Genomic DNA, 27407 nt, shown 5'->3' on the forward strand with positions numbered 1-27407 from the left:
CCTGACCCAGGGTCTAGTACCGTGCCTGGCACAGCCCCAGCGTAGTGCTCAGTGTTGTTTAGTGACCGCATGATTTTTGCCCATAAATTAAGGCCACGGGCTGACTTGGGTACGTTTCCCTGGGAGAAATAAGGCTGCTTGCTAGGTAGAACCCAGACAGGAGTATAACCCAAGTCCTCTAAGAGGTTCAAACAGTTGTTGGAGCTCCTGGGAATCATCGGGGCCGTGCCCCTACCTCCGGGGGGATGCTGTCCTCCGAGTCCGAGCTGTCCTCGTAGACGCTGCCGCCACCCGCCTCCAGGTTCATCTGCAGCAGCTGGTCGATGGTGGCGTCCACGGCGCCGCTGTTGGCACGCAGCACGCACTCGATGATGTCGTAATCCATGTTGGGGAACATGGTCTTGAAGTCGTCCATGGCCTGGTTGAACTCGAGGCGGCGCACCTGGCGGGCGGGCCGGCTGTTGTTGAGCTCCTGCGAGGCGGCCGCGCTGCCCCCAGTCCCGCGCGCCGCCGCCGAGCCGCCCCCGCCGCCGCCGCCGCCGCCGCCGCTGCTCCGGCGGAACAGGCTGGTCATCTTGCCGAGCCGCTGGGGGAAAATGTTTCCCGCCGGCGCCGAGCCCCTTCCCCCGGGTCCCTGTGCCGTCGCCGCTCGCTCGGCGGCTTCGGGAAGCTCAGTCCCGCGACGGGCGGGGTCCCCGGGTCAGGAGACAAGGGCGCGGCATCCGGGCCTGGGCCGTGCGGGGTTGGGCGGCTGGTCATCCACACCCCGGGAGCATCCTGGGTCCGGCTCCACGGACCATCCCACCTGAAACCGAGGGAGACAAGAGTCAGGGGCAGAATGCAACGAACTCGGGCGACCCCCGCCAAGCCCACGGGGGAACAGCTTCTTTCTGCTTTCTCTCCAGCTGCGGTCACAGCTCTTTACCAGTTAGTAAGGGCTTACATCCTGACACCACTATGAGGCAGGTGATATTATCCCCCTTATGCAGAGGCACAGACCTGAGAAAGTGGACGAGGCGGGGATTTGAACCCAGCACTATGGCCCCTGAGCCACTGGTCTCAACCACTACACACACTGCCAAGGACTCCTAGAGACTTGACTGGGGCAGGAGGGGCTCTGTATAGGCAATGTCCTCCCCCTCTGGTCTCCAGCCCCATCCAGTCTCTGCTTTCCTTAGCTCCCTCACCTCAGGGCCCCACCATCATGGCATCCACTTGTGCAGAGCTCCAGTAAATCTGCAACAGAACACGGTGCAGCCCACTCAGAACCAGGCCTGTAAATCACTTCCAAGGTAGCACTTCTGCTAGTGCAGGTAACTGAGAGTTGAATGTGTCTAAAAACATCAAGTTCGGACTTTCTCATGCTTATCCCAGGATGTACGGTAATTTTGCTAATTGTAGAAAAGCGGCAGCTTTATTTTTAAGGGACTGTTCCAGCAAAGGATATTCTTAAGTCCTTTTCTAGTACTTGGGGTCATCATCTTAACAGATGATAGAGAAAAGCTGGTGTGAGCAAATCAGCATGATGATCTTCCTTGCCATGATCTCCACAGTTAACTGATGATGAAAGGAAGATCAGACCAGAGGGTGTGGAAGGTGCAGTGGAAGCGCCCTCCCTCACCCTGAGGCCAGAAGACACATCACTACCACTGATTCCTTCTGTCCCTAAAGGTTAGTCCCCTCACAGGTAAAAATGGGGCTTCATACTGTCCCCCAGTGCCTTCCAGTGTCACCATGCTGAGATTCTTATCTCCTTCAAACCTCCACCTCCTTCGAGGGACGTGGAAATTGTCCGGGGCTCATGCTCTGGGGCTTGCTGGGTGGGTGTCTGCCTAGTCCCAGGGAGGCGGGCTGTGTTCAAGGGCAGGAAACTAGAAGCACATGGGCCCCATGCAGCCTCCGGACACTGATGTTACAAAACTATAATCCCCTCCCACCCCCAGAGAAAACCTCTTAACACTGGAATATCTACATGCAGATACATTTATCTATGCACATACTACCATATGTATGAATTCATTTTACTGAAATGTGATCAGACCATAAATTCTACTATGCAACTTCCTTTTTTCCGCTTATTGATTGTAGCCATCTTCTCATGTCAGAACATAGAGATCTCCTTTGTGGTCTTTAATGCCTGAGTAGTATTCTGATGACTGGGTGAAGTATGATTTATTATCCAACCTCCTCCACCCCATCGCTTCCCAGATGAGCGAGTCACAGCTCAGAGAGGCCAAAGCCAGTGCACAAGGAAGCACAGAGGAGTGACCTCAAATGATCAGTCCAAGAAATGTGTTATGAGGATGAACATGGGAGGGGAGTCAAGTGTGACGTGGCCTCCCGCAGCTGGCTTTAGACACCCCAACTCCCCTCACCCACACCTTCCACCCGCCCTGACACACTGTAAGGTCAGAGGATGCTGCCAAAACACCCTCCAAAGTGGGGCTCCACCCTGGTGTCTGCCTTTGTCCTGCGTTCTGGAAACTTGCCCTGAGGCTTCTAACAAGGACCTCAGGGCCAGGAGGCCCCAGAAGCCGTGCCCTGGGCTGCAATCTCCTGTCCTGGTGTCATCACACATGGGGGTCAGTGCCTTGTGCTAACGCCTCTGGAGTCGGCCACCTTCACCACCTTCGCCCTCCCCCTCGAGTAATTTCGTAAGAGAGATTGAGGGACCTGGCCCTCACTTTGCCAAGGGCAGCCCCTTGGAGAAAGAGGCCAGGACCTGATCCACCCCTGACAGAGGAAGATGGAAGATGATGGGGTCCACGTTTTCCCCATTAACAGCCCTCTTTACAGGTCCCTCGGGCCCCGGGCCTGAGTGTCGGGAAGCCCCCAAGAAACCTTCTTGCCCTCCTACCATTTAAGTAAGTGCCCTGATTCAGCCCCAGGCTGCAACTCCTGCTCTGCCGCTCCAGCTGTGGGACCTGGTACCTGTCCCCTGTCCTCTCTGTGCCCAATCCCTCCCCTATACGAATGGGGCTTCCATGAGAATTAAACAGGATAATCCTCAGCACAGTGCCTGGAACGTGGTTAGCTGCGTGACTGTTGTTCCCACTGCCCCACAAGGCCGGCAGAGAGCCAAGGGCAGTTGGTATGCCAGCCAAGCTGCTCCTGGAGTGGATGGGGCGGGGGATTCTAGGCAATCCTTCCCCAGCATCAACCCCCGAAATTCTGTCAGCCCTCGGGAAGGAGATACTGATCCTCACGGCCCCAGGGGAGGCTGGGCCGCAGCAGCTGCTTCCATTTACCCCAGGTGCAAAGCCTTGAAAAAGAGCACGTTGTGTGTCTGCCGCGACATGAAAACGGCCGACAACTCTACAGCCTGCTCCACATTACAGATGAAGAGACGAGACCCAGGACCAGAGGAGATGCCCAGGACACAGAGCAGGAGCGGTAAAGCCTTGACTTTTCCATCAGGGAGCGTTTCTGTGGATGAGGAGAAAGTGGCTCAGAAACGGTAATGGGAAACAGGATTCAGTGTAGAGAAATGCCATTTTCATAGGACTCTGCAAGGACCCACGGACTCCCAAAGCCAGGCTGCCTACAATTAACACCAGGAGGGGCCGCTGTGAGGGCCCCCACTTCTCAGAGGACCATCCCCCCAGCCCTCGCTGAGCTCAAGTGCAGAGGCTGAGGCCAGGGCTGAGGTTTGGCCAGCATGGCTGGGAGCAGGGAGAAGGACTGTCCTCAGGGTCAGAGTCATCCGTGCCAGGCTGCCTTCTACAACCGGCACAGCTCAAATGAAAAAAAATTTAAAATACATGAAAAAATGAAGCAGGCAGCTTAGGTGTACGAGCTTGTGCCAGGCGCTTTCACATTTAATCTTTTTTTACAACTCCAGAGATAGATGTTATTGTCCCCACTTTATAGCTGTGGAAACCAGTTCAGAGAAGTTAGGTAACTTGTACAAAGTCACACAGCCAGTGTGTAGAGAAGCCAGAATTAGGAACTCATTTCCTAAGAGCCAAAAATGCCAAGTCAGGTTTGCAGGGCTAGGAGCCGAGGAACCTCAGAAAGGCTCAGGAGACGGCACAGCCTGGCTGACATTCCAGCAGAGGAAATGTGACCCAGACGGCACTGGGGGAGGGAGGGCAGGGAGGGGGTCTGTTGGCTCTGCCCCAGAACTGGCTCTGTGACCTTGGGGAAATCACTCCGCTGCCTCTCTGAACCCTGGCTGCTGGGCACTGGCAGGGAAATAGAGGGAGATAACCCCTGACTTCTGAAAAAGGAAGTGAATCTAACCTGCTGAGCCCATTAGACATCTTGGAGGCAGACTCAGAGGCTCTCCTGAACTCACAGGTAGTGAGCAACCTGGGGATTGGGAAGCAGAAACCCCACACCTGTCCTCCCCCAGGTCCCAGGGAGCCAGGCCTTCCGCCTCCCCAGAAAGGAATCCAGGCCTGGCAGGGGCGGCAGACAGCCAAGCTTCCCTCCAAGCGTGCGTAGACAGCCAAGGCCTGAGTCACTCCCGGCCTGGCCCAGGGAGGTGGGCCAGCTGCCCGAGAGTTGGAGAGTCATTCTCCCGACTTTGTCCAAGGTCATCCCAGCCAGTCTCCTGCAGGGCCAGGTAGGGCCCACATGGGGGATGTGAGAGCCCAGGAGCCAGAGTGGATTCCCATTCTGCCTGGGCCTGGTAAGGCTGTGTGACTTGGAGAAATTACTTCATTTCTCTGAACCTCAGCTTCCTCGTCTGTCAAAGTTGGGATCATACCTACGTGGAAGGGGTGTTGTGACAGAATTTATACGGGTGCCTCAGCATAGGAAGCACCCAACGAGACAGGTTGGTGCGGTCTCCAGCCCAGGTCTTGGCCCTTTTCCTGAGCTATACTCAAACCTTGAGTGATCTTATCCAGTCCCACAGCTTTAATACTGTCTACACGCCGAATATTGGCTCCCACATGTCTCTCGCCCTGAGGTCTCCCGGGAACACGCCCTTCAACTCCACATTTGCACAGCTGACCTGCTGCCTCCACATGGGTGTCCAACAGCAGCTCCAACGTAACTTATCAGGCGGATAAGTAAGGAAGGGAAGGAAAGAAGTTGAGGCGCAGCAACTGTGGGTTCCCTTCCCCTCTCTTCCTTCTCCGGCTCATATTAACGGTGGGGACGGGGTGCTTTCTTCATTTCCCTGTGAAGCCCTGTCTTCTCTGCATTCTCATTTAGTCCTCACAACAAACCTATCATTTATACAGGGTGTGCATTATTACCCCGCTTCACAGATGAAGCGACCAAGGCCAAGGCTGCTCAGTGACACGGTTAAGGTGCCTGAGCCCTCTGCCACCTGGCCTGAGGGCCTCCTCCCTGGCACACAAGGCTGGTCTGCTGGTCTTCTTTCCAAGCCAGCGACAGCTCCAGCGGGCAGGAGGTCGACCCCCTCCAACACCTGAATTGATACTCTGCTGCCTCCCAGGAGGACCAGGACTCAACCCCAAAAGGTGGGGATTAGAAGAGGAGGCCTCAGAAGGAAGTATGGGGCTGGGAGGCCAGAGGTCCCAATTGCCAGCACTTTTCTGCACGGCCCCCCCATCCCCATTCTTCTGGAGTGACTACCCGAGGCCAGCTCTGTCCCTGCACACCCCAGGCTCCCTCCTCTGAAAACTCCCAGGGACAGGGACAGACCGGGTCTTGTGATCTATCTGTAATTGCTGTGATCACAGCCTGCAGAGGGACTCGCTGTCCCTTCTTGCATAAGATCTGGGCCCAGCCCAATGGCACTACCACTCCAGGCCACTAGGTGGTGTCCCAGGGCTCAGGCCACAGCTGCTCCCAGGAAAGGGCATACAGATCAGCTTCTCTCCAAGAACTCAAAAAGCAGCCCCACCCCCACTCTCAGGCTGACTAAAAGGAAGAGGAGCCACCCAGCCACTCCAGGGATCTTAGAATCCAAGACTGGAAGAGTTTCAAAATAATTTATTCCCAAGGTGCGAAATACAAGGCACACACGCCACTAATTTATATCCTGTGTCCTTGGCAGGCATCACTAATCCATCTAGGTATTGTCCTATGGAACCCACACAGCCTCAGAAGCCTTTTCAACCCAGCGCTCTGGGCAAGCCACTACCAAGTGATTAGAACTGGCAAGCAAGATACACCCTGCTTGCCAGCCCTTTCATTTCCCGTATGAGAAGACCAGGCCCAGGCTTATTTTGTCTCATTAGGAATCCAGGCTGCAAAAGCCAGCAGGGCCAGAATGAGGTCATATGACCCATGGGATGCTTGTGTAACCATGGTTAAGTCCTGGGGAAACCTCAAGTGGGTAATGGCAGTGTTAATGGAGAGGCTGCTGGGCCTGGGGCAGCTGCATCCTTGTCCAATTGTCACCTCAGACGTGATGGGGGCAGGGCACAGGGAAGTCTGCCTGAGCTTCTTGGCTTCTGAGCTGGAGAGGCCCCAGAAGGGGAGAAAGGAGGGCGGGACAAGAGACAGAGAGAGGCTGTCAGGGTCTGTGTGTGTGTGTGTGTCCGAGTGTGTAAGTGTGTGTGTATGCGCGTGAGCACCCAGCGGGGGAGGGGGGCGGGGGGGAGCCCTGACAGAGGCGCCTTGTCCTCCGTCCCCGCACAGTCTTGTTTTCTTCCCAAGCTATTAATGTCACTGCAGCTTCAAAAGCCGGGTGACCTTTAAATGCCGAGCCTCCTGCTCCAGACCAAGGCGCAGAAACGGCTTAATGGAAACTCAAACGGCCACAGCTGCTGGGGCCGCAACAAAGCCGGCCTCATTCCCGAGGCACCGGGAGCCGCTGGGCAGCCGCACCTGTGCCCACTCCCGGGGGGGGGGGGTGTCAGGAAGGGCAGAGACGACCCTCGGGCACGGCCATTGGGAAAAGGAGGCCTTATTGGACCTAAGAGAAGAGGAGGAGGAAGAGAGGGAGAGGCAGACTCAGTTCTGCCATGCCCGGCTGTGTGACCTTGGGTTAGCCACTTACCTCTCTGGGCCATCCCCCATCAATTAGTCCAATCTAAGGCTGGGGCAGAAAAGAAATCCACCTACCCCAGTAATATCTTTTAAAAATCTATAGAAGAAAAAAACCGAAAAAAGATATTTTCTTTCCTAATTTTTCTCTCTCTTGCTTCAACTTCTGTGGGCAGGTCTATAGCTGATGGGGGCTGTTGGGTGTGGATTAGGGCAAGAAGTTTCAAAGGAAATTAATAAGGTCCCTACCCTATGAAAGGACTGGCCCCAGAGATTCAGTTCTAAGGACACCATTGATCATCTTTGTTCCTGAGGCCCAGACATTGGGCTTGGCTGCTGTAAAAGGGCTGAGAAGTCAACTCTGCCTTCCAGTTGAAAAGAGCCAAGATGAAGCTCCTCAGGCATGAGTAACATGTCATTTGTTCGGCTCATCTTGGTAGAATGATGGTAATAATAGCAATAATGCTAACATAACACTTATCACCTGCTTCTTTATGTACCAACCACTATTCCAAGTGCCTTATGCATGTTAATAACTCTTTTCATCCTCTCTACAGCCCTAAGAGGTACATATTACTAATGCTATTTCCACTTTATAGATAGAAAAATGAGGCACTGAGGAGTCGAGGAATTTGTTCAAGGTCACACAGCTAAGCAGCCAAACTGATCTGACTCCAGATCTGACACTCTTAATCCGTCAGGCCTGACCCCCTTTCTGCATTCCCGAAGCTGAGCATAGAGCCAGGCACACAGCAAGAACTCAGTAACTGTGAACTGAATTGACTCCTAACGGGGCAGAGTTGCCCCTGGAGAGGCTGGGGGTGCCTGATGCTCATGTCCAGGGAAGAAGGGAGGAGGAAGGAGTCTAGGCAAAGCCTACCAGAAGGAAAGACAGAACCATGGCAGTTTCCTTACAAATACCTTTTCTCTACTCCATCAAGCTTGTCAGTTGCCTGGGCAACCAACTGTTTTCCATCTCTACCTGAACTGGTTGGGACTATTTCTACAACAATCCCTCTCTCCATCAACAAGCATTACCAGCTCAGCCAAGTCACTCAACCCAGGTGCCTGGGAGGAGATCAGACCTCAGTTGACAGAGGGGAAGCTGCTCCCCGCTGCCCCACCCAGGGGCTGCAGCCTTGGGGAGCCCCTCTGGGCTGGCAGGAATGTGTTTGTACCTGGGACCAAGTGCAATGGCCCAAACTGGGAGAAGGGGGCACTGGCAGCTCAGGTGCAAGGCAGTGAGGCTGGGCTGGCTCCAGGCATGAGCTCTTGCTGACCCAGGTCCAGCTCCTTGGCAAAGAGGGGCCAGCTGCCCCTCCCCGGGCATGTCCTTCAGGCAGTTAAGCTGAAGGCCCCTCCACAGGCTGGGCCTGCATGGTCTGGTGCTGAGCCCTGAAGTCTGGGCAGAAACAGGAGATGTCTCTGGGCCTCTGGGACAGGTGGTCAGTCAGTGATGCCACATAATTCAGTATCTGAGCATGCCCAGGGAGTCCAGGCCAAGGAACCAAGATTAGGGAGGGGTGCTCAGAGCAGAGGAGGGTCCTGGGAACAGAAGTCCCAACTCCTGTCCCCTTACCCCACACTAGCACACACTTTGCACCCACCCACTGTTCCACGAATTCCACTTCTATGGAATTCATATAACATATTTAATGGAACACTATACAATGGTAAACAGAAATGAGGCATCTCTGTATGTCTCTATGCCCAAGACCTATTGCTTAGGGGAACAATGCAAGGCACAGAAAAGTAAGTATAGTCTCTATACTATAGTGCATTATGGTATGTGTATGTCTACATATGGAGAGGGTGAGGGAAAGGGCTCTGAAAGGATTCATAAGAAACTGATAATATAGGCTTCCACTGGGGAGAATTAGGTCATAAGAGACAGATCAAGGAAACTTTTCTCTGTAAATCCTTTTGTATCTTTTAAATTTTGATTCATGTTCATTAATTTAAAAATTATAAAATAAGCAGATAACCTATAAAGAATATCAAAATGATAGCTCTGCCAGTGATTTTCTATATTCTCTTTGCATATGCATATTATCTACAATTGACATGAATTACTTTTTAATAATAGTCATAGCAAATATCTATGAGCACATACTATGTGCCACACACTTTCTAAGCACGTGGCATGCATTATCTCATCAAAGCCCCACAGTAAAGCAAGTACCATACTCATTTTGCAGATGAGGAAACTAAGACTCAGAGAGTTTAAATAACTTATGTAGGGTCACACAGTCAGTGACAGAGCCAAAACGTGAATCCAAACAATCTGTCCCCAGAGTCCATGCTCTTCTTAACCTCCGTCTTATACTGTTCTCTGATTTTAAAAAACCAAATCAAACCAAACCAAAAACAACTGAATGATGATAGAAAAAAAATCTTAAAAGCACAGAGCCTCCAGGGCTTTAAAACTTTTGTAATCCTTAGAATCCCAACTCCATCCTTCCTACCCGGACTATTTGGCAAGCCCTCCCCAGTCCTGCCTCGCACGTGCTTCCAGAGCCTCAGCCTCAGGGCCAGGGCCCCGGCTAGCTCCTGGTAGGGTTGCAGGGTACACAAAGGTTCCCGGTGGGCAAGGTGATGGCTGATGCCACAGCTGTTTCAGAGGTCAGACCACAGTGTGGAGGGCCCACCGGAGCCGCGCAGTGGGGCGGGGTCTAGCCAGGAAGCTCCCCGTGGAGGGGAAACCACAAGTTGGTTTTTACCAGCGCTGTGTCTGGGGTAAGAGCGCAGTGGTTAAGGGTGGGCTTGAGCTCCGGGCTAACCCCGGCTTCCATCCTGATCACTGCTGCTTGGGTGAGTGGAACATCTCTGAGTGCGTTTCCTCATGTGTAGAACGGGGACACCTGTATCTCCTCAGACAGGTTCCTGAGGGGGATCACGTTCTCTCAGTCGGGGCAGCTGTCAGTAAGACTGCCTGTGTCTAGAGACTGGCCCAGGAGTCAGGCCTGGGGGGTTATGATCTTTTTTTTTTTTTGGCTGCGTTGGGTCTTCGTTGCTGCTCGCGGGCTTTCTCTAGTTGCAGCGAGCGGAGGCTACTCTTTGTTGCAGTGCGCGGGCTTCTCATTGCGGTGGCTTCTCTTGTTGCGGAGCACGGGCTCTAGGCGCGCAGGCTTCAGTAGTTGTGGCACGTGGGCTCAGTTGTGGCTCACAGGCTCTAGAGCACAGGCTCAGTAGTTGCAGCACATGGGCTTAGTTGCTCCGCGGCATGTGGATCTTCCCGGACCAGGGCTCAAACCCGTGTCCCCTGCATTGGCAGGCGGATTCTTAACCACTGCGCCACCAGGCAAGCCCCTGGGGTTATGATCTTGAATCTGGCCCTGAGCGGGGAGAGTGTGCAGCATGAAGGCTCTTCTCAGGGGCCTCCAGGACCTCAGGCTGGGGTGCTCTGGGACCCCTGCGTGGAGCTCCCGCTGTTGCTGGGGGCTGGGCTAGTTTGACAAGGGCCTGCCCCCGGGGAGGGGCTTCCGGGCTGGGCAGCAGGAGCACAGGCTCACCGAGTGCCCTTCTCAGAAGTGCTTCCTATAGCAGCTGGGGAATGCAGGCCCCAGGCTGGGGAGCAGGGGCTTGGGGAGGGGCCCAGCTTCAAACAGCAGGAGGCAGCTGCAGCTGGAGGGCCATCACCCCCCTCAGGCAGGCAGCCTGGACACCATCAGAAATTCCACCCGGCCCAGACAGCAGATGGGATTGTTTAGAGCCACTTACCAGGCCCGCTACTCTCCCCAGCCACAGGCTGCTCCCTCCCCCGTGCCCCTCCTCTGCCACCTCTGGGCTAGGCATCCCTCCCCACCTGTGGCCCTCCCTCACCCACACTGCTCAACTCCAGTACCCACGTGCCCACATATGCCCTCAGGAAGAAACCCCATGCTCTCCCTGCCAGATGGTGTGTGTTGCCTGAGGTCAGAGCTCAGTGGCCACAGAGCTGGGATCTGAACCCAGATTGGGGCGTCCTGGGCCAGCGCCCTGTCCTCGTGTGGGCGTGCACCCCAGCGCAGCAACTCACAGCTCATGCGCCTGCGTGTGCCACATAACACCAGCTCCCTCAAAGCCTTCACTGCGCGGCGGGTGCCTCACAGCCAGGGGCCACGCTCCCCTCCTTTAGATTTTCCTGAACCCTCCCGCCCAGCCCAGGCACTCAGTCCACTCCTCTCTTCACCCAACTTGGAAGCTGTGTTCTTCCAGCCAGACTGTCCTACACACACGCTAACATGCACTGACCGCACCCTCAGCCTTCCCACGGCCCACCCTGCAAGCCCCTCCCTTCGCTAGGCTGACAGCAGGGCCAGATGAGGCCCTGATCCCTCTCTCTCTTCCCCAAATGTGCCCAGAATGGTTTTTACGGCGTCAGGTGCATCAGTGGTGAGGGGTGAGGTCAGGCTGACCTGATTTGCAGCAAATCTGGCCAGAACCAGAACTGGGAAGCGGCACACCCTGGCCAAGGCATCAGCTTCCTGGTTCCCTGCAGAACCAACTCCCAGATGGGAGTGCAAGGAGGGCTGCAGGCCCGCTGGGGCTGGTAGCCCTGGCCCTCAAATCTGACAGTCAGGGGAAGGGGCAGGAGCTCCTGGCGGTCCCAGAACCAGCCTTCTTTGCCTCCAGGGGGCCTCAGTCTCCATCCCTAGAAAATGGAGAGAAAGAGTCCCTATTCAGTCTGACCTTCCCCATCACTGAAACCTCCCAGAGATGCAAGGACATGAGTTGGGGTGGGGGACGGATCAGAGCCAGAGAAAGGCACCGCCAAGCTAGGTACAAACCATGATGACACCTCTGCAGAAGGGGTTGGCTGCATCCCAGTCCCCCAGGGCTGGAAGGACCTGTACCCTTTCTTTAGCTACAGAACCAGAACCCTTGTCCTCAAATGACATCCTCAGCAGAAATCCATTCCATAAAGACGTTAAGCAGAGGCCTGCCCTCCCCTCCCTCCCCCAGCAATTAGTAATCAGAGAACCTGCCATTTACTGAGTGCTGGGCTGTGTTTCCCGTGCACTGTGTTAATCCTCACGATAATCTAGAACTGCAGATTATTACCTTCTACCGTTATCAGAGCCATTTTACAGATAGGGACAAGGAGTCGTCATGTGTGACCTAAAGGTCGTCCAGGGCTGCACCACATCCAAATTGCATGGTCTCACAGGAAAGAAACCAGCGTGCTGTCAAGTCTTCTGACAACACCAGTTTCTTGCAACCTGCTTTAAAGCCTAGGTTTAACCAGAGCTGTTTGCATCTCTGCCTGTTCCCGGCACTGCTACCGGCCTGCTCACGTGGCTTTGGGAAGTGCAAATGTGCTTTTCTATCAGTCTAAAAGCAAATGCCCTTTGCATTATAGCAGTGTATCTCAGAGGATGGTGGAGACCACCTTCACCAGACTCCTCTGAGGGGTTTGCTAAGGACATATATTCTTCTCCCCACTATGAAATCAGAATTTCTGGGGATACAGCCTGGGAATCTGTATGTTAACAAGTTCCCCAGATCTTTTGAATGTCCAGTAAAGTGTGAGGACCACTACCTTACAGAGCGATGCAGTTTGGAGCCCCAGATTCTGACTTTAGCTCCATCACTGACCAGCCAAGTGACCTTGAGCAAGTCATTTTGCTGCCTGAGCCTTCAGGTACCCATCTGAAAAATGGGCAAGGAGGACTAAATGATCTTCAAGATCCCTTTCATTCTTGGCATCCTCTGTGTCTGCCCTGAGTCCCCAGATGGTCCACAGCTGTCTGAGCTGAGTTTCATGGACCGTTCAGTCCCTGGAGCAGCCGATGTACACTGTAGGCACACATTAAAAAGAATTCCTATCTGGCTGATTTAGGGAGATCGGCAAAAATACCTTATCTCTGGCTCCAAGCCCTGAACAAATGGCTTTTGGATTATCCATGCCACCTCCCTACTCCCCTGAATATCCATTTTTTTCATTCCAGCCTGAGCCAATCAGGATTCTGTAAACATTAGGCCCACACACCTGGGCTTAATCAACAGTCATCAAACAAATGCTCTGCCAAATCGCCCCACAAGTCCAAACTCGTAGCCGCTCTGTCCCTCCCGGGGAAGCCGCCAGCCGGGGATGTGTGGACCCTGCACTCCCTTCCTTCCAGTGTGGGATGGGCACGAGGGCTGGGTCGGAGAGAGGCTGTAGCCGGAATGGCCCCAGCCTACAAGTGGGTTGCAAGTCACCCAGACTTAAGGGGTATGAGGCGACAATGGGGACAGTCCAGCAATTGCTGGGACCTTTCCAAAGCAGCTGGACACTCCTTAGTCCCATGGCTCCTTGATGAGCACCGTTAAAACACGAGGTATTCAGCTAGTGCTCAAGCACTTCTTGCTGGTGGCAAACAGGACTGACTCATCCTTCAAAGTTTATGAATCTTTGCCAGAGGAGCCGTGGTGCTTTTCAGACCCACAGCCCACAGACACGGAGTGAATTCGGATTCATGCCCCCTTGGTGTGGCACAAAGGGGGAACCCGTGTGCGTGTGCAAAATAACCAAAGAGGAAAGACCGACAGGAAAGGCAGGAGTGAAAACCCAGCTTCCACAGTGGGAAACATCTGTGAATTGTAGCCAAGGTCTGCTGATCCCAGCCGTTTAAAAATCCTGAAATAGATCATTCTCTCACTCTGAACGTGATGACTTTCCTCAAATGACTGTGCTTTACATGTGCACAGCACTTGACAGTTTCCAGTGCCAGGGGCAAGTTCCACAAGCCAGGCTCTAGGCTGGGCCTGTTCCCCGAGAGCAGGGGCTCAGCTGGCACCATGCTGGGCACTTCACCTCCATGAAATCCTAGCAACAACCCTTCGAGGTAGGAGGTGTTATCTTGCAGATGGGGAAACTGAGGCACAGAGGAATTAAATAACAAGCGGCTAAGTCAGGATTCTACCCCAAAGCCCATGTTCCCAACCACTCACTGCACTGTCACCCCACTTATAATGGGGAGCCTCTGATCTCTGCATGGGGCACAAAGGGAACCTGAGGCTCCAGAAGGGTTGGGAACGTGCGGTCACCCTGGGGCAGGAGAGAAGCGGCTGCATGAATTGGCCAGGAGCAGGGAGATAGAAAAGAAGGGGGTGCACCCCAGCTCAGAGCTGAGCAGGCCAGTCCTGCCATACGCCTCCTCTGCCACAGGGGTCCCAGGGCCAACAGGACCCTGCCAGGCTCCGGCTCCCACCCCCAGCAGGGCCCCCCTGTCCGTCCCTGGGCTCTTCAAGTTGGGTTTCCATCCCAACCACAGCGGGCAGCAGCTGAGTGAGTCAGGCCCAGCAGGAGGAAGTGGCCACACTTGAAAATCATTAACATGCAGGGCTGAGCTCAAGCCTTTGTTCTTGAGCAAGGACTGTAGCATTTCACTTTCAAGAAGGAGCTGGGAGGGTGGGGCAGGATCAGAATTGCACAACCAAATGCACAGGCTCAGACACACAGAGGTCCCACGTGGAAAGTCTGCTTAGACAGCCCCTGCGGAAAAGTACAAGCAGACCGACAACCCTCACATACGGCAGGTCCACAAAGAGAGCACAGGCCAACTCATCCCCTCTGCTTTTTAAATCAGAGGCCTTTCAACAGGGGTAAATCAGGGCTATGTGGTCAATCGGCTTCTAAGTCAGGGACGCCAAGCAAAGGGAGGATGCACACAGGCAGCAGAGGGAGGGTGGGAACTCAGGCCTCAGACCCCGGCCCGACCACAGCAGGAGCCCCGGGTCGGAGAGGGACAGTTCGCCCCACGTCTGGCTGGCAGGGGCAGCCCCAGCTCTGGGCGACTGCTTTCCTACATGCCCCTCTTCCCAAAACACAGCATCCCTCTTCCAACCATGTGCCCCCCGCACCCACCCTGCCCATGTCTCCCAGATGCAAGGAAAGCACAGCAAACAGCCCTCACGGGCACCCCCAGCCATGAGTGTCCAGGTGAACGTCTCAGGGCTGTAGCTCTTCCCTGAAAGAGTCACATCTCAGCCACCAGCAGTGGTGGGAAACGCTTTGAAGTGAATTAGTTAATTCTGGGACAGGGTGGATGAAGGTTGGGGAGGTGAGAGGAAGGGAAGGCAGAAAAGTCAGTCAACAAGGAGAAACCTGTTTATAAAAATGTAATACAGGGGCTTCCCTGGTGGTGCAGTGGTTGAGAATCCACCTGCAAAGGCAGGGGACACGGGTTCGAGCCCTGGTCCGGGAAGATCCCACATGCCGCGGAGCAACTAAGCTCATGCGCCACGAGTACTGAGTCTGCTCTCTAGAGCCCGCGAGCCACAGCTACTGAGCCCGAGTGCCACAACTACTGAGCCTGTGCTCTAGAGCCCGCGAGCCACAGCTACTGAGCCCGAGTGCCACAACTACTGAGCCTGCGTGCCTAGAGCCTGTGCTCCGCAACAAGAGAAGCCACCGCAGTGAGAAGCACGTGCACTGCAATGAAGAGTAGCTCCTGCTCGCCGCAACTAGAGAAAGCCCACGCGCAGCAACGAAGACCCAACACAGCCAAAAATAAGTAAATAAAAAACAAATAAATTTGTTTAAAAAAAATGTAATACAGGGAATTCCCTGGCGGTCCAGTGGTTAGGACTCTGAACTCTCACTGCCAAGGACGCGGGTTCAGTTCCTGGTTGGGGAACTAAGATCCCGCAAGTCGCGCAGCATGGCCAAAAAGAAAAAAAAATGTAATACAAACAAGAAAACAGCTTTGAGCGAGTCCCACTGCCCTTGGAACAGGACCATCCCTAGATCCCAGGGAACAGACCCCCTGCTCCCCTCCCCACCTCACAGGGGTCAGTCAGAGGCTAAGGTTTTACCCTGCTCCCCTCCTGCACCTCATTAGAGCTTAACCTCCAGGCCTTCAAGGAAATTGGTAGAAATGAGACCCTTGTCCTTTGTCAGTTAGGGCCCTCTCACACTCTTGGACAACCCCCTGTTCCCTTTGGGGGTGGCAGAGAGAAGTGGAAAGGAAAGTGGACTTGTTTAGGGAAGCTGCCGGCTCCCAGAGTTGTGGGACGTCTGGCAGGGGCAGGCCACCCACCAGGTCCAGCTCACCCCCCTCAAAGCCCCTCTGTTTGTAAAGGGCTTTCGGGGACAGGAAGCAATAAACAGAGTCAAGCGTCCAAGATGCAGGGGCTGATTATGCAGTTTGTGGATTTTCCAGGCCTCTTTGTACTCTCCCACCAGCTGCCTGGGGCTCTGCAGAAAAAGGTGCTGGCAAAAGATAGGCTGGTCCCTGGCTTGAAAGGTGGCCTCTTGCCAGGCCTAAGCTGGGTCTTTCCAAGTGTGTGAGGGCACAGCACGCCTTGATGGTCCCACAGGCTCCTTCTCAGAGCCCCGAAGAGAAACCCCGCCCGCCCCATGCTGCGAGAGTCTGGACTCTCTCTCCAGCAGCAGCTCACCTCTCCGCCCAGCTCTAAGTTACTTCCTCACTTCAAAGGAGGCTGATTCCCAGAATTCCCAGAGGGGAGGGTGTACCACGCCAGGCTGCAGCTCGATAAGGCCAGGTGGGTGGCCCTCCTTCACAAAACACAGCTCAGCTAGTTTAGCTGCCCCAAGCGTAGAGCAACTTGGGAAAAGCTGAGACTGATGGGGAAGGTGGTTCTGGGCTGCATGGCCTCCCAAGTGCCAAGGTCAGCTCTGGCAGCCAACGTGTGCGAAGCTGTGAGTGCATAGGGTTTGTGAGAATTGTCTCTCACTACCCAGGAACCGATACATGACACAAGGTGCATCCACAGAACAGAGAGGCACACAGTCGAGAACTTCAGGTGCAACATGGGATGACATGGAAAAAAACCAAGTGGCAGGGCCAGGTGTCCCGTGCACTACTTTTGCTGAAATGTCTGAGTGTATGCTTGTATATTTGGAGATGTACAGGGAGGGGTCCAAGTGGATACACACCAAACACTAAGTAGCAGTTGTCTAAAAGGGAGGGTTGCATCGTTACTTCATGTACCTCTGCATCCTTTGAAGTTTTTACAACAAACATGCATTGTTTTTGTAGTTAAAAATTAAGAATTATTTTAAAAGGTACACTGCAACATAAAATGTACGGCCGCTGTGGAAAACAGTTTGGTTGTTCCTTGAAAAGTTAAACACAGAATTACCATACGATCCAGCAGTTCCACTCCCAGGTATATTCCCAAAAGAACTGAAGGCAGAGATGCAGACATTTGAACACCAGTGTTCATAACAATATCATCACTATAGGGACTTCCCTGGTGGCACAGTGGTTAAGAATCCGCCTGCCAATGCAGGGGACATAGGTTCGAGCCCTGGCCCAGGAAGATCCCACATGCCACGGAGCAACTAAGCCCGTGTGCCACAACTACTGAGCCTGTGCTCTAGAGCCCGTGAGCCACAACTACTGAGCCAGCGGGCCACAGCTACTGAAGCCCGCGTGCCTAGAGCCCGTGCTCTGCAACAAGAGAAGCCACCGCAATGAGAAGCCCGCGCACTGCAACGAAGGGTAGCCCCCACTCGCCACAACTAGAGAAAGCCCGCGCGCAGCAACAAAGACCCAACGCAGCCAAAAATTAATTAATTAATTAATTATTTTAAAAAAGGACATTGTATCCAGGGCCTTCCTGAAATGTGTAATGTGTGTATGTGTGCGCAGAGGCAAGAGGGGAGCTGGCAGTATAGCCTTCTCAGACACCCGCTCCTTCCAGAACTGTACTGCCCAAGAAGGTAGCCACTAGTCACGTGTGGCCAGATAAATTTAAATTTTAATTATTTAAAATTAAATAAAATTTAAAATCGGTTCCTCGGTCACGCGACCACATTTCAAGTGTTCAATGGCCATCACGTTGAACAGCACATATATTAGAACATTTCCAACATCACAGGAAGTTCTATCAGACAGTGCTGTTCCAGAACCTAAGGGGAGCCCTCCTCCTCAGCAGCATGAAGTCCTGGTGTACCGTAATTGGGGGGCTTCGTTACAATGATCTGGGGGGGGACCAAGGACTGTGGACAATTGATCCCCAACAGAAAAGCCCTTCCACAACCTTCTGGGAAGGGCAGGCAAGTGCAAAGAGCCCCTTCTCCTGGGCAGGCAGAGCTAGGGTGAGTACTAGGCACACTCCCCACTGGTGTCCTTGGCCTCATCCAAGATCAAAGCTTTGGCCCAGTTCCCGTGGTGAAACTTGACACCCAGGCAGGGAGAAGCAGGAATCCAGCTAGGAGCCCAAGTCTGGTTTCAGAACCAGCAGGGCCCTGGGCTCAAGGACCTGATTCAGAAAAGTCTCTCCCGCTTGCCCTGCCAGGACGAAGGGGGTGCTTAGCATCGGCAGGGCTCATCCATTGTCCCCTCTCCTGGGTGTGCCCCATGGTGGCCCTTGCATTGCCTCCTTGGGCTTCTGGGAAGGAGTCAGAGGAAAAGGGCAGCTGAGGCAGGGTGTGTGGTGATGGGGTATGAGAGGGATAGTGCTTATTAAAGAAAAAAAAACCATTTGTTTCCAGGAACCCAATGCGCCAGACTAAGGAAATGAATGAAAAGGGAGTCTGAAAGCACACAGAAGCCTGGGTGCTTGAGCCTGTATCTTTGAACTAACCAGAGAGAGAAATTGTCAAGGCACCTCCTGCCCCTGCAACACACACACCGCACACAATGATAGAAACGGCTGAGACAGCTTCACTCCTGACTTAACTGATCTCCTCAAGAATTTCCCCATTTGAGTCAAAGGGGAATCCCTGTTCTCCCCCCAGGCTGTCTCAGCTTGGCCCTGAAAGTCAACCAAAATGAGCTGTAAATCTGCAGTTTTTCCTGCAAGCTGCAGATTGGGGGCTAGGGGCTGGGAGGTGGGTGAGCAGACAACCCACAAAGGGTGGGAACAGTTGGAAATGAAGCCCAAGGGAGGACCGGTGAACAGGGGTTCTGGTCCTGACTCTGCCACACAGATCCTTGAGCAAGCTCCTTTTTCCTTTCAACCTTTTTTAAAAAATAAAACAGATACAGAAAACTGCACAAAATACATGTAAGTTGAATGAATTATCATAAGGCAAACACCTTTCAACCACTCATGTCAAGAAATGAAACTCTGCCAGGTGCTCCAAAACCCTCTCCACATGCCACAAACTGTTTGCATGGTAATCACTTCCTTGCATTTCTTAACCCTCAAATGTGCATGCCTGAACACTATACTTAAGTCTTGCACATTGTCTTTAAAGTCTATTTTAATCTACAGGTTCCCCCTTCATCCCTTTTTTTCCTTGTAATTTATGAGCTAAACAACCCAGGCTGTTTAACTTCAGACTTCCCTACTATCTGAAGTTCATGGAACAAGTTTCCTTTTCTCCCTGAGCCTTAGTAACTGCTTCCTTACCAGTGCCACCCTGCCCATCTTATGGCGCTCCTGTCAACAACAAAAAGAGACAGCCTCAAAGCACATCAGGAAATGCTTACGGTATTTTGTTAAGCAAAGGATGCAGGAAGCAAACTGATACATATGGTATGCTTTCAACTACATAAGGGAAAGATGCATAGGAAAAAGGAGTAGAAGGAAATACTCCAATGTATCAATAGTTGTCCTGGATGGTGGTGGAATTCTGTACCCCCCCTTTTTCTTTCTTGTATTTTCCACAATTAGCATATAACAACGTGATAGGGGACAAATCATTTTTAAACATTTTCAAGAAAAGAGTGCTCTGAAAGCGTGGCACGAGATCAAATGTGTCACCAGGCTTGTCTGCTCTCCTGTCATAGGACCACTTGGCTTTGCTCTCTGCTCCCACGGCCACCACCAACCCAGCCGGGGTCCTCTACACCCCAAGCCTGCTTCCCTTGATGCCTCCTGGCTGGTCAGCCTGTCTCCTTCCTGTCTCTTCTCTGTGCTGCCAAAAGAAGAACTCATCTAAAACGCGCCAGGTCACTTCCCAGCTCCTCAGTCTCTTGCGTAAAGATCAGACCCCTTCCTTTTTCTGCATCAGCTGTCACCACACTCAGTGAGCATCAGGGTCACCTGCAGGGCTTGTCAAACACACACTGCTGGGCTCTACCCCCAATGCCACTGGTTCAGGGACCACAGAGCACAGCCGTCTGCACCTCTCCTCCGTCCTCATAAACAAGGCCTGTCCAGCTTTCAAGAGCCTCTCAGGTTCCCCTTTTCCATGAGACAGTCTCTGGAAACTTCGGCCAATATTGATCCCCCTCTGCTCTTCCAGATCGGCCACAGCACTCAAAGCGGTCTGGTGGCCTGGAAGAGGGGAGAGAGCACTGAGTGGCCGTAATGACGGGTAAGGTGGCACCTCATCATTTGCTGTCTCCCTCTATCAGACCAGCTCCTCAGGGCAGACTCAGGGAGGGATGCTTCTTCAGCGCCCCCATGCCACCCAGGGGGTGTTCTGCATGTACCAGGCAAACTGGGTCTGTTTCATTCACAGACACCCCAGTGACATTTACACATGGGCTTCTAATTATTCACTCATTCATTCACTGGCAGGCAAAAAACACTTAGGGAGGACCTACTGTATGCCAGGATACACAAGATAACAATCTCTTTTCATAAAGAACAAGATTTACAATAGCGTGGGTTACAGCAGAAAGGGCTCTGTGAGGAGCCCTTCCAACTGCAGCCCCGGAGACCGCTGCACACACACAACCTTGGCCTGAGAGGCAGGTGTTGGTGCCACCAGTAAGCACACACAGGTGTGGACGCGCCCTCGTGCAGCCATGGGAAAGGCTTGGCTGCCGGTCACAGGCTTCGTTGTCCCCCAGCTAAGCCACCCTGGAGTCGGGGACAGGATTTATGGGTAGATATTGTTAGGAGAACAGATGTCCAGGCAGGCGGGCAGAGCAACTGGGAACAATGGTCGTGATTGTGCCAGCCTGGAACCCAGCAGAGGGAGGCAAGAAAACACTACGGTGTCTGAGGAGCAGACCCCCTTCCCCGCTTCTTCAAACACCCGGGGCTCGGGACCCTTAGGCCCTCTGCCCAGCAAGACATTCAGCAGGCTGAAGACACCGTGGACTCTGTAAGGCAGGTTCTGGCTTCTCCATGACCTTGGACAACGTTTACTTCCTTGTGCCCCAGTTTCCCTATCTAATAATACCTTTTAAAAAGTAGTAAAGCCAAAAAACAAGATGATAGAGATCACTGTCGGAAGAATAAAAGGAGAGATTAAAAACAAACAACAACAATGCCACTTCGTAAAAGTAAGAGTAAGTGCAAGGAGATTGGGCAGGGAAGATCCATCAGCGCCTCAGTGTGGAAACCCTAAAGGTACTCGGGCATCCCTGAAGCCAGGATTCTCAGGTGGAGGGGTGCAGCAGGATCTCAGGGAGCTTCTGAAAGGCAAAGGTCCAGGACCCTCTACTGAACCAGAATCTCCTGAGGTGCACACAATCCTTGTCCCCCAAACCCCAAGCAAGTCAAAGAGGCTCAGGGGTATTCTGGGCCCCTCCCAGTGTATCTGGGATAGATACACTATCTCAGAGGTGAGTGGCAAATCATTATCTCAAAGACGGGGAGGGAGGGACAGTGGCTGCAGGGAAAATATCAAGGGAGCTCAGAGACAAGCTGGAGGCGAGAAGGAATGTCAATATTGAGGTGCCCTTCCTTTCTGTTCCCCACTCCAGAAATCTGATCCTGGAGAGGAGACAACCTCCTTTGCACACAGATTGACCAATCCTCTAGGGACCTGCTGCTTCAGCCACGTGTGGCCGAGTCCTGGGCTGCTCCTTCCTCTGGCCACCATACCATCCCAGCACTTTTCCCTAGTCCTGCGCTCTTAACGCCTCGGCCCTAACAGCCTCACCCTGACCAACTGCAATTTTAGGATTCAGAACACAGACCTCCTCCTCCAGGAAGCCTTCCCAGATGCACTCCTTGGCTCTCCCCCACATGGCCTGGGCCTGTTAGATTCTTGCTGCACCATCAAAATGGCAGCACTAGTCACATGATATCAAAGTTACCAATGTGCCAGTTGGTGGCCCTGACAGAGCACGCATTTTTTGGTCTCATTCAGCTCTCTGTCCCCAACGCCTAGTTCAGTGCCCAGCATAAAGCAGGTAAGCAATATGTACAGGCAGACCTCGTTTCATTGCCATTCACCTGAGTTTTTTACAAACTGAAGGTTTGTGGCAACCCTGCAACGAGCAAGTCTATTGGTGCCATTTTTCCAACAGCATTTGCTCAGTTTGTGTCTCGGTGTCACATTTTGGTAATTCTCACCATATTTCAAACTTTTTCATTATTATTATATTTGAGATGGTGATCTGTGATCAGTGATCTTTGATGTTACTACTGTGACTGGCTGAAGGCTCAGATGATGGTTAGCATTTTTTTCTCAGTGAAGTATTTTTTAATTAAGGCATGTACATTGTTTTTTTTAAGACATAATGTTATTACAGACTTAATAGACCACAGCATAGTGTAAACATAATTTTTATATGCACTAGGAAACCAAAAAACGTGTGTGACTCACTTTGCTGCGATATTCACTTTATTGCGGCAGTCTGGAACCGAACCTACAACATCTCTGAGGTCTGCCTGTATATTTATGCTGATCAGGAGAAAGGGAGGGGAGTAAATTTTAAATCAAACAACGGCACACTTTTCAAAACTCTAGGGAAATTATAGCAAATATTTTCTTTAGCGCTGCCTATGTGCCACAGAGAAGCCTGAGACACAGGGAGGGAAGGGCGGCCACGGTGGCAGAGCTGGGTGAGAACCCAGGCAGTTTGGCTCCAGAGTCGCTGCTCTCAACCACTCTGCCATGGTACCTGTGGTTCAAAGGGAAAAGAAAAAAGAGTAAAACCTGGAAAAAAATAGCTCCCTCTGCAGTCCTTGCTCCTGTGGCTTGGGGGTCACCCTTCGGACAAAGCAGAGATTCAGGCTGCTGTCCACAGGCCAGTTGGTGAAGGCCTCTCTCAGTGAGGTACCAGGGACCCTGCTGCAGCCCCTGGGAGAGCCTGGGAGTTGGCAGTCCCAACTGGGAGCTCCTGGAGGTCAGTTTAGAAACAGGGACAGGGATGGTGCCATCCAGGGCCTTTTTGCTCTGGGCCAGTGAGAGGATGTCCCACCAGCCCAGGGGGCTTCGTTCAGGAGCGGCTATGAGGAAAAGCAGGGACCCTGGGTGGCATAAAAGTAGGCAGGAAAGAAAATGCATTCAGAGTTAACCGGAATGATGGAAAATGGACCATACGCCAGGCACTTGGTGACGTGCGTCCCCACGGGATTTAATTTTCACACCAACCCAATGAGGCAGCTGCCACTCTCCTTGTCTTACCAACAGGAAACTCGGGCATTGTTCTGCTGGAACAAGAGAGAGCAGGGAGGCGACCCTCCCAAATCAGGTGTGTTTGGCCAAGGCTGAGTAGAGCTGTACGGGTCTTTGGGTAAAGCATTAAGGCTACTTGCTCTCTGTTCTCTTTCTTAAAGACAGACCAAATAAAATGGGATTTAGGTGAGACTCCAGAAGAAACTTTCTTGACTGTAAAGAGGTGTTAGAAAGAGCACTTCCCAGGAGAGACCCCCGAACAGTGCATCACTCCAGCAAGTGCCTGTTCTGCGGCAGGAGACTGGACCGCCTGACCTCTATCACCACGAGAGCATCACCTGACACACTCGGAGTTCCCCTCAGACATCTTGGCTCCAGCTCCAGTCTCAAGGGAGGCTTTTGGACAACACAAATCTGAGGTTAAACACATCCTTTGCTAAATTTGACAAGCAGATGGGTGGAGAGTTCCGATATTGAAATGAAGCGTGGAGGTGGCGTATTTGATCAGTGAGTAAAGCTGGCACGAGCGTGGTACTGAGTGATAAAAGCCTACTGTTTCGCCTGTTGGATAACATAGCTTGTCAAGCCAGCAGTGCCCGAGATGACCACAGGAAGTGTGGCTGGCAACCCGCTCAGGCAGAAAACTGCTCGGGAAGCCCGGTCCTGCCTGGGCCATCCTCGCCTACTCGCTACTGAGCTGCTGGGAGGTCCGTGAGGACACAGAGCAGATCTGCTGTTGCCCTGCCCTGGGCTGCTCGGGCCAACACTTTTGCCTTGGCCTGGAACAGCAGTCTCCCTGCCGTGATCAGCCCGGGAATGCAGGACACCCTGGGCAGGAGGAGGGGGCACCTGGGAGCCTGGATCACGTGCAAAATGCTCAGTCCAGTCTAAAGAGAGGCTCCCAATTCTGAAGTTTCATTTCAAACCAGGCAACTCACTGGTTTGAGTCAAACACAGAATTTACTATTTACCATAGAACAATCATATGACAATGATTTTGCAGTTTACCCAGATGTGGGGCTTCCTTAAGGTAAAAGGGGTCACAGTATCAAAGAGGTTCAAAACGTCTCCACCCTCCCCGGAGAAACCAAGGCCTGGAAAGGTTAAAGGCCTCGTGCAAAGTTCCTGCCAGAGGATCAGCAGGTGCCAGCTCTCCCACCAGCCTCCCGCCCCGAGTGGCCAGCAGCTGCCTCTGCGAGTATGGGGGTGGGGGGTGGGGCCCGAGGGGGCTGAGTGTCTATAAACCATGGCGCACTCGCTCCACCCATGGCCTCATGACGCACGAGGCTCCACCACACAGGCCGGGCCCAGGCACGGGTCCCCAGCTGGAGGACTGACTATGGCTCCCCCAACCTGGGAGCTCCAGGCCACTGCAAGTCTTCCTGTGCGGTCCCCACCTTCCCCTTTGATCCCAAAGAGGGGAAGAGGGTGGAGAGCAAAGAAAAATCCCCAGTCGGCAGGCATCAATTTGCCCAAAGCAAAGGCAACATAAAGGCTGCGCCTGTTTCCATGGAGACGCGATGGGCGAAGCAAGGGGACAAAACAGAGCGAGAAACACAAACCGTCACCACCTTCTGGGCCAGTGTGATCCACGTTGTCGGGCCACAGCCCTGACAGGAAGACATCGGAAGGATTACAGGTAACCAGAACAGCAGCAGCCAAACCGGGAGCCCTTTCAGTAGGTAGAGGGGGAGGCAGCGCCCACCCCCCCAGCCCCCAAGCCTACAAATTAGCCTGGCCCCCACTCTTGAGAAAGACCCCGAACAAAAAAAAAACCCAAACTGAAGCCCAAAGTGAATCATTATTCACTTTACAAAAGGATTCTTTGCTTGACAAAGGGATTCCTTGAAAGGGCCAGAGCCCAAGGTAGACTGGAGCTTTGCTTTGTTTCATTATTTACTTCTGTGGGCCAGAGGAGGAGGAGGAGAAGGGAGTAACTTCCAGCTGAAAGTTTGTTAGGAAAGATGACAAAATTCCTAAGGGGAAGGCACAGAGGGGTGGAGACAAGGCTGTGCTTCTAAAACATTTGCCGGGAGAGACCCTCGAGAAATCGAGCCAGGGCAGCTTTCGAACAGAAGGCAAGAGAGCTGAGTGCCTGTGGCCCGTCCCCCAGGAAGGGCACAGCACAGGAGGCGGGCAGCAGGGTTTCCAACAGGTCCCCACGGGGTGGACCCCAGAGCCATCAGGCTGCGAGGAAAAGCAGGGAGCAGTAAGGGGCAGCCTTGTGCCCTCGGGCAGCAGGAAGGCAGGAGGCCAGCAGCAGGCTCAGCAGGTGGCAGGGGTGTCACCCTTTATCAGGTGACATTTATGAAGCATCTCTTTGCATGTGCTTGCCATCCTGGGGAGGGGTGCCCTGCCCTTGGAGAGTCTCAACCCGGCCTTCACTCCACTCGGTCTTTTTCATGATTCCTACGAGGAACAAGAAACAAGCGTAGCAACAGCAAGAATATTTCCTGAGCATGCTACCTAGCCATTGTCTCCTGTATCCCCTCAACCACCCCATGAGGGAGACATTATTCTTATTCCCATTTACCCATGTGGAGACAGGCACAGAGAGGTAAGTAACTTGCCCAAGGTCACACAGCTAGTAAGTAGCAGAGCCAGGATTCAGATACAAGTCTGCCCAACTTCAAAGCCTGTGAACACTAGGCTAAATGCCTGCCACATCAGCCCATTTCACAGACAGAGATGCCGAGGAGGAGAGAATGCAAGCGAGCTGCACTGAAGCGGGGGATGGACTCTGAGGACCAGCTCTCCTGACACACCCAAGGCTTGTTTGACTTGTGAGACCTCCCCTGGGAAGGCCAGCCAGCTTTCCTGGTGGGGTACGTGGACCGCTCTGTGGCCATTAAGTCACTCACCGGGTCTGGGCCTCAGTTTACCTCTCTGCCATTCATCAGTACAGTGTGAGTTCCCCACTACCTCGCTGAGAGAGAGGAACGGGGAAGAAACGTGGGGCAAGGTCCAGGGTTGTCACCAGGGAGCCCACGGGAGGAACAGGCTCAGTCCCAGCTCCAAAGATTCACAGAGATCCACAGGCTCTGGGTTGAGCAACGTGACGTTCACAGAGCAAAAGCCTAGGCAGCATCTCCAGGAGGCATCTGGTTCAATGGTCTGCCCACCAAGGTACACCTGGGAAACTCGGGGACTTCCTGACATGGTTGGCCTTCAGGGAATCAGTTTCCAAAACCTCCACTTCCCCGTGGTGTCCTTCCACAGTGTGCTGGGAACCATCGGAGCCCGCCCACCAGCTCTCTTTCGAGGTGGCCCTCCTCAACACTTCCCCGAAGAAAGGCCCATTCCCCCAGCCACCCCAACTTTACCCTGGTGCTTTGCCCTGGTGAAAGCCACCAAACAAAGGGACAACTCAAGAATGCAGCATTCCTGGGAGGAGCCTCCTGAGGATGGACATTGAGAAGGGAGCTGGCCTTATTTTACCAAGACCTTCTCTAGCTTATCTACCCATCTGTTTATTTTAGAATTAGGAAGGAAGGAAGCTGACACAGGGACACCTGTTTAACACATTTATTTGAATCAAAAAATGGAGTCAGAGTTTTTCCAACACAAAGCATGATTTGGCTGACGGTCTAACAACGAGGTCCAGCTTTGCCAGTTAGGAATTACGGCAGACATTTTCCATAACTGTGTGGGCTGAGTTTGCCATTCTAGGCTTTGACAAAATAAGCCTGGAAATACGCTCTGCTTAAAGTTATGAGAAAAAAATTTTCTATGTGAATTTTTAAATGTGTAAGGAGATACAGTTTTTCAAAATTCTTTTGGCAGGTGTGGGAGGAAAAAAAATTTGAAGCCTGTGTCTTTACTTCCCTGGAGCCACACTCAGAGGCTGTATCTTCCACACCACCCACTGGGCCATGAAAGTAATAAGTTCTCACGAGAAGGCAGCTGCAGCGCATATGACAAGCATTCGACCTGGACCCAGGGTGTAAGTTTATTTCTGCTACTTCTTAGCTGTGTGGATCTGGTTAAGTCACCCAAACTCCCTGAGACTCAGCTTCCCCATAAGCAAATGGGAATAATACCATATGAGACATATTAAAAATCCTGATGTGGGGCTTCCCTGGTGGCGCAGTAGTTAAGAATCCACCTGCCAATGCAGGGGACATGGGTTCAAGCCCTGGCCCGGGAAGATCCCACATGCTGCAGAGCAACTAAGCCCATGCGCCACAACTACTGAGCCTGCGCTCTAGAGCGCGCGAGCCACAACTACTGAAGCCCGTGCACCTAGAGCCTGTGCTCCGCAACAAGAGAAGCCACCTCAATGAGAAGCCCGTGCACCACAATGAAGAGTAGC

General features: G+C 53.0%; 1 protein-coding gene across 5 annotated transcripts in view; it reads right to left on the reverse strand.

Annotated features, from left to right (window-relative positions):
* Positions 1-27407, reverse strand: part of CUEDC1 (CUE domain containing 1) — a 75080-nt gene that overhangs the window by 20034 nt on the left and 27639 nt on the right. For 3 of the 5 annotated variants that reach the window (XM_036837089.1, XM_036837085.1, XM_036837086.1), the window contains one exon: positions 236-805. In XM_036837089.1, coding sequence (XP_036692984.1) covers positions 236-574 — 339 coding nt within the window. In that variant the 5' untranslated portion in view covers positions 575-805. Of the gene's footprint in view, positions 1-235; positions 806-3248; positions 3371-11306; positions 11516-27407 lie in introns of those variants that run through there. The other 2 variants (XM_036837087.1, XM_036837088.1) reach the window with 2 other exon arrangements.

The sequence above is a fragment of the Balaenoptera musculus genome, chromosome 20 (genome assembly GCF_009873245.2).
Source record: "Balaenoptera musculus isolate JJ_BM4_2016_0621 chromosome 20, mBalMus1.pri.v3, whole genome shotgun sequence".
NCBI lineage: Eukaryota > Metazoa > Chordata > Mammalia > Artiodactyla > Balaenopteridae > Balaenoptera > Balaenoptera musculus.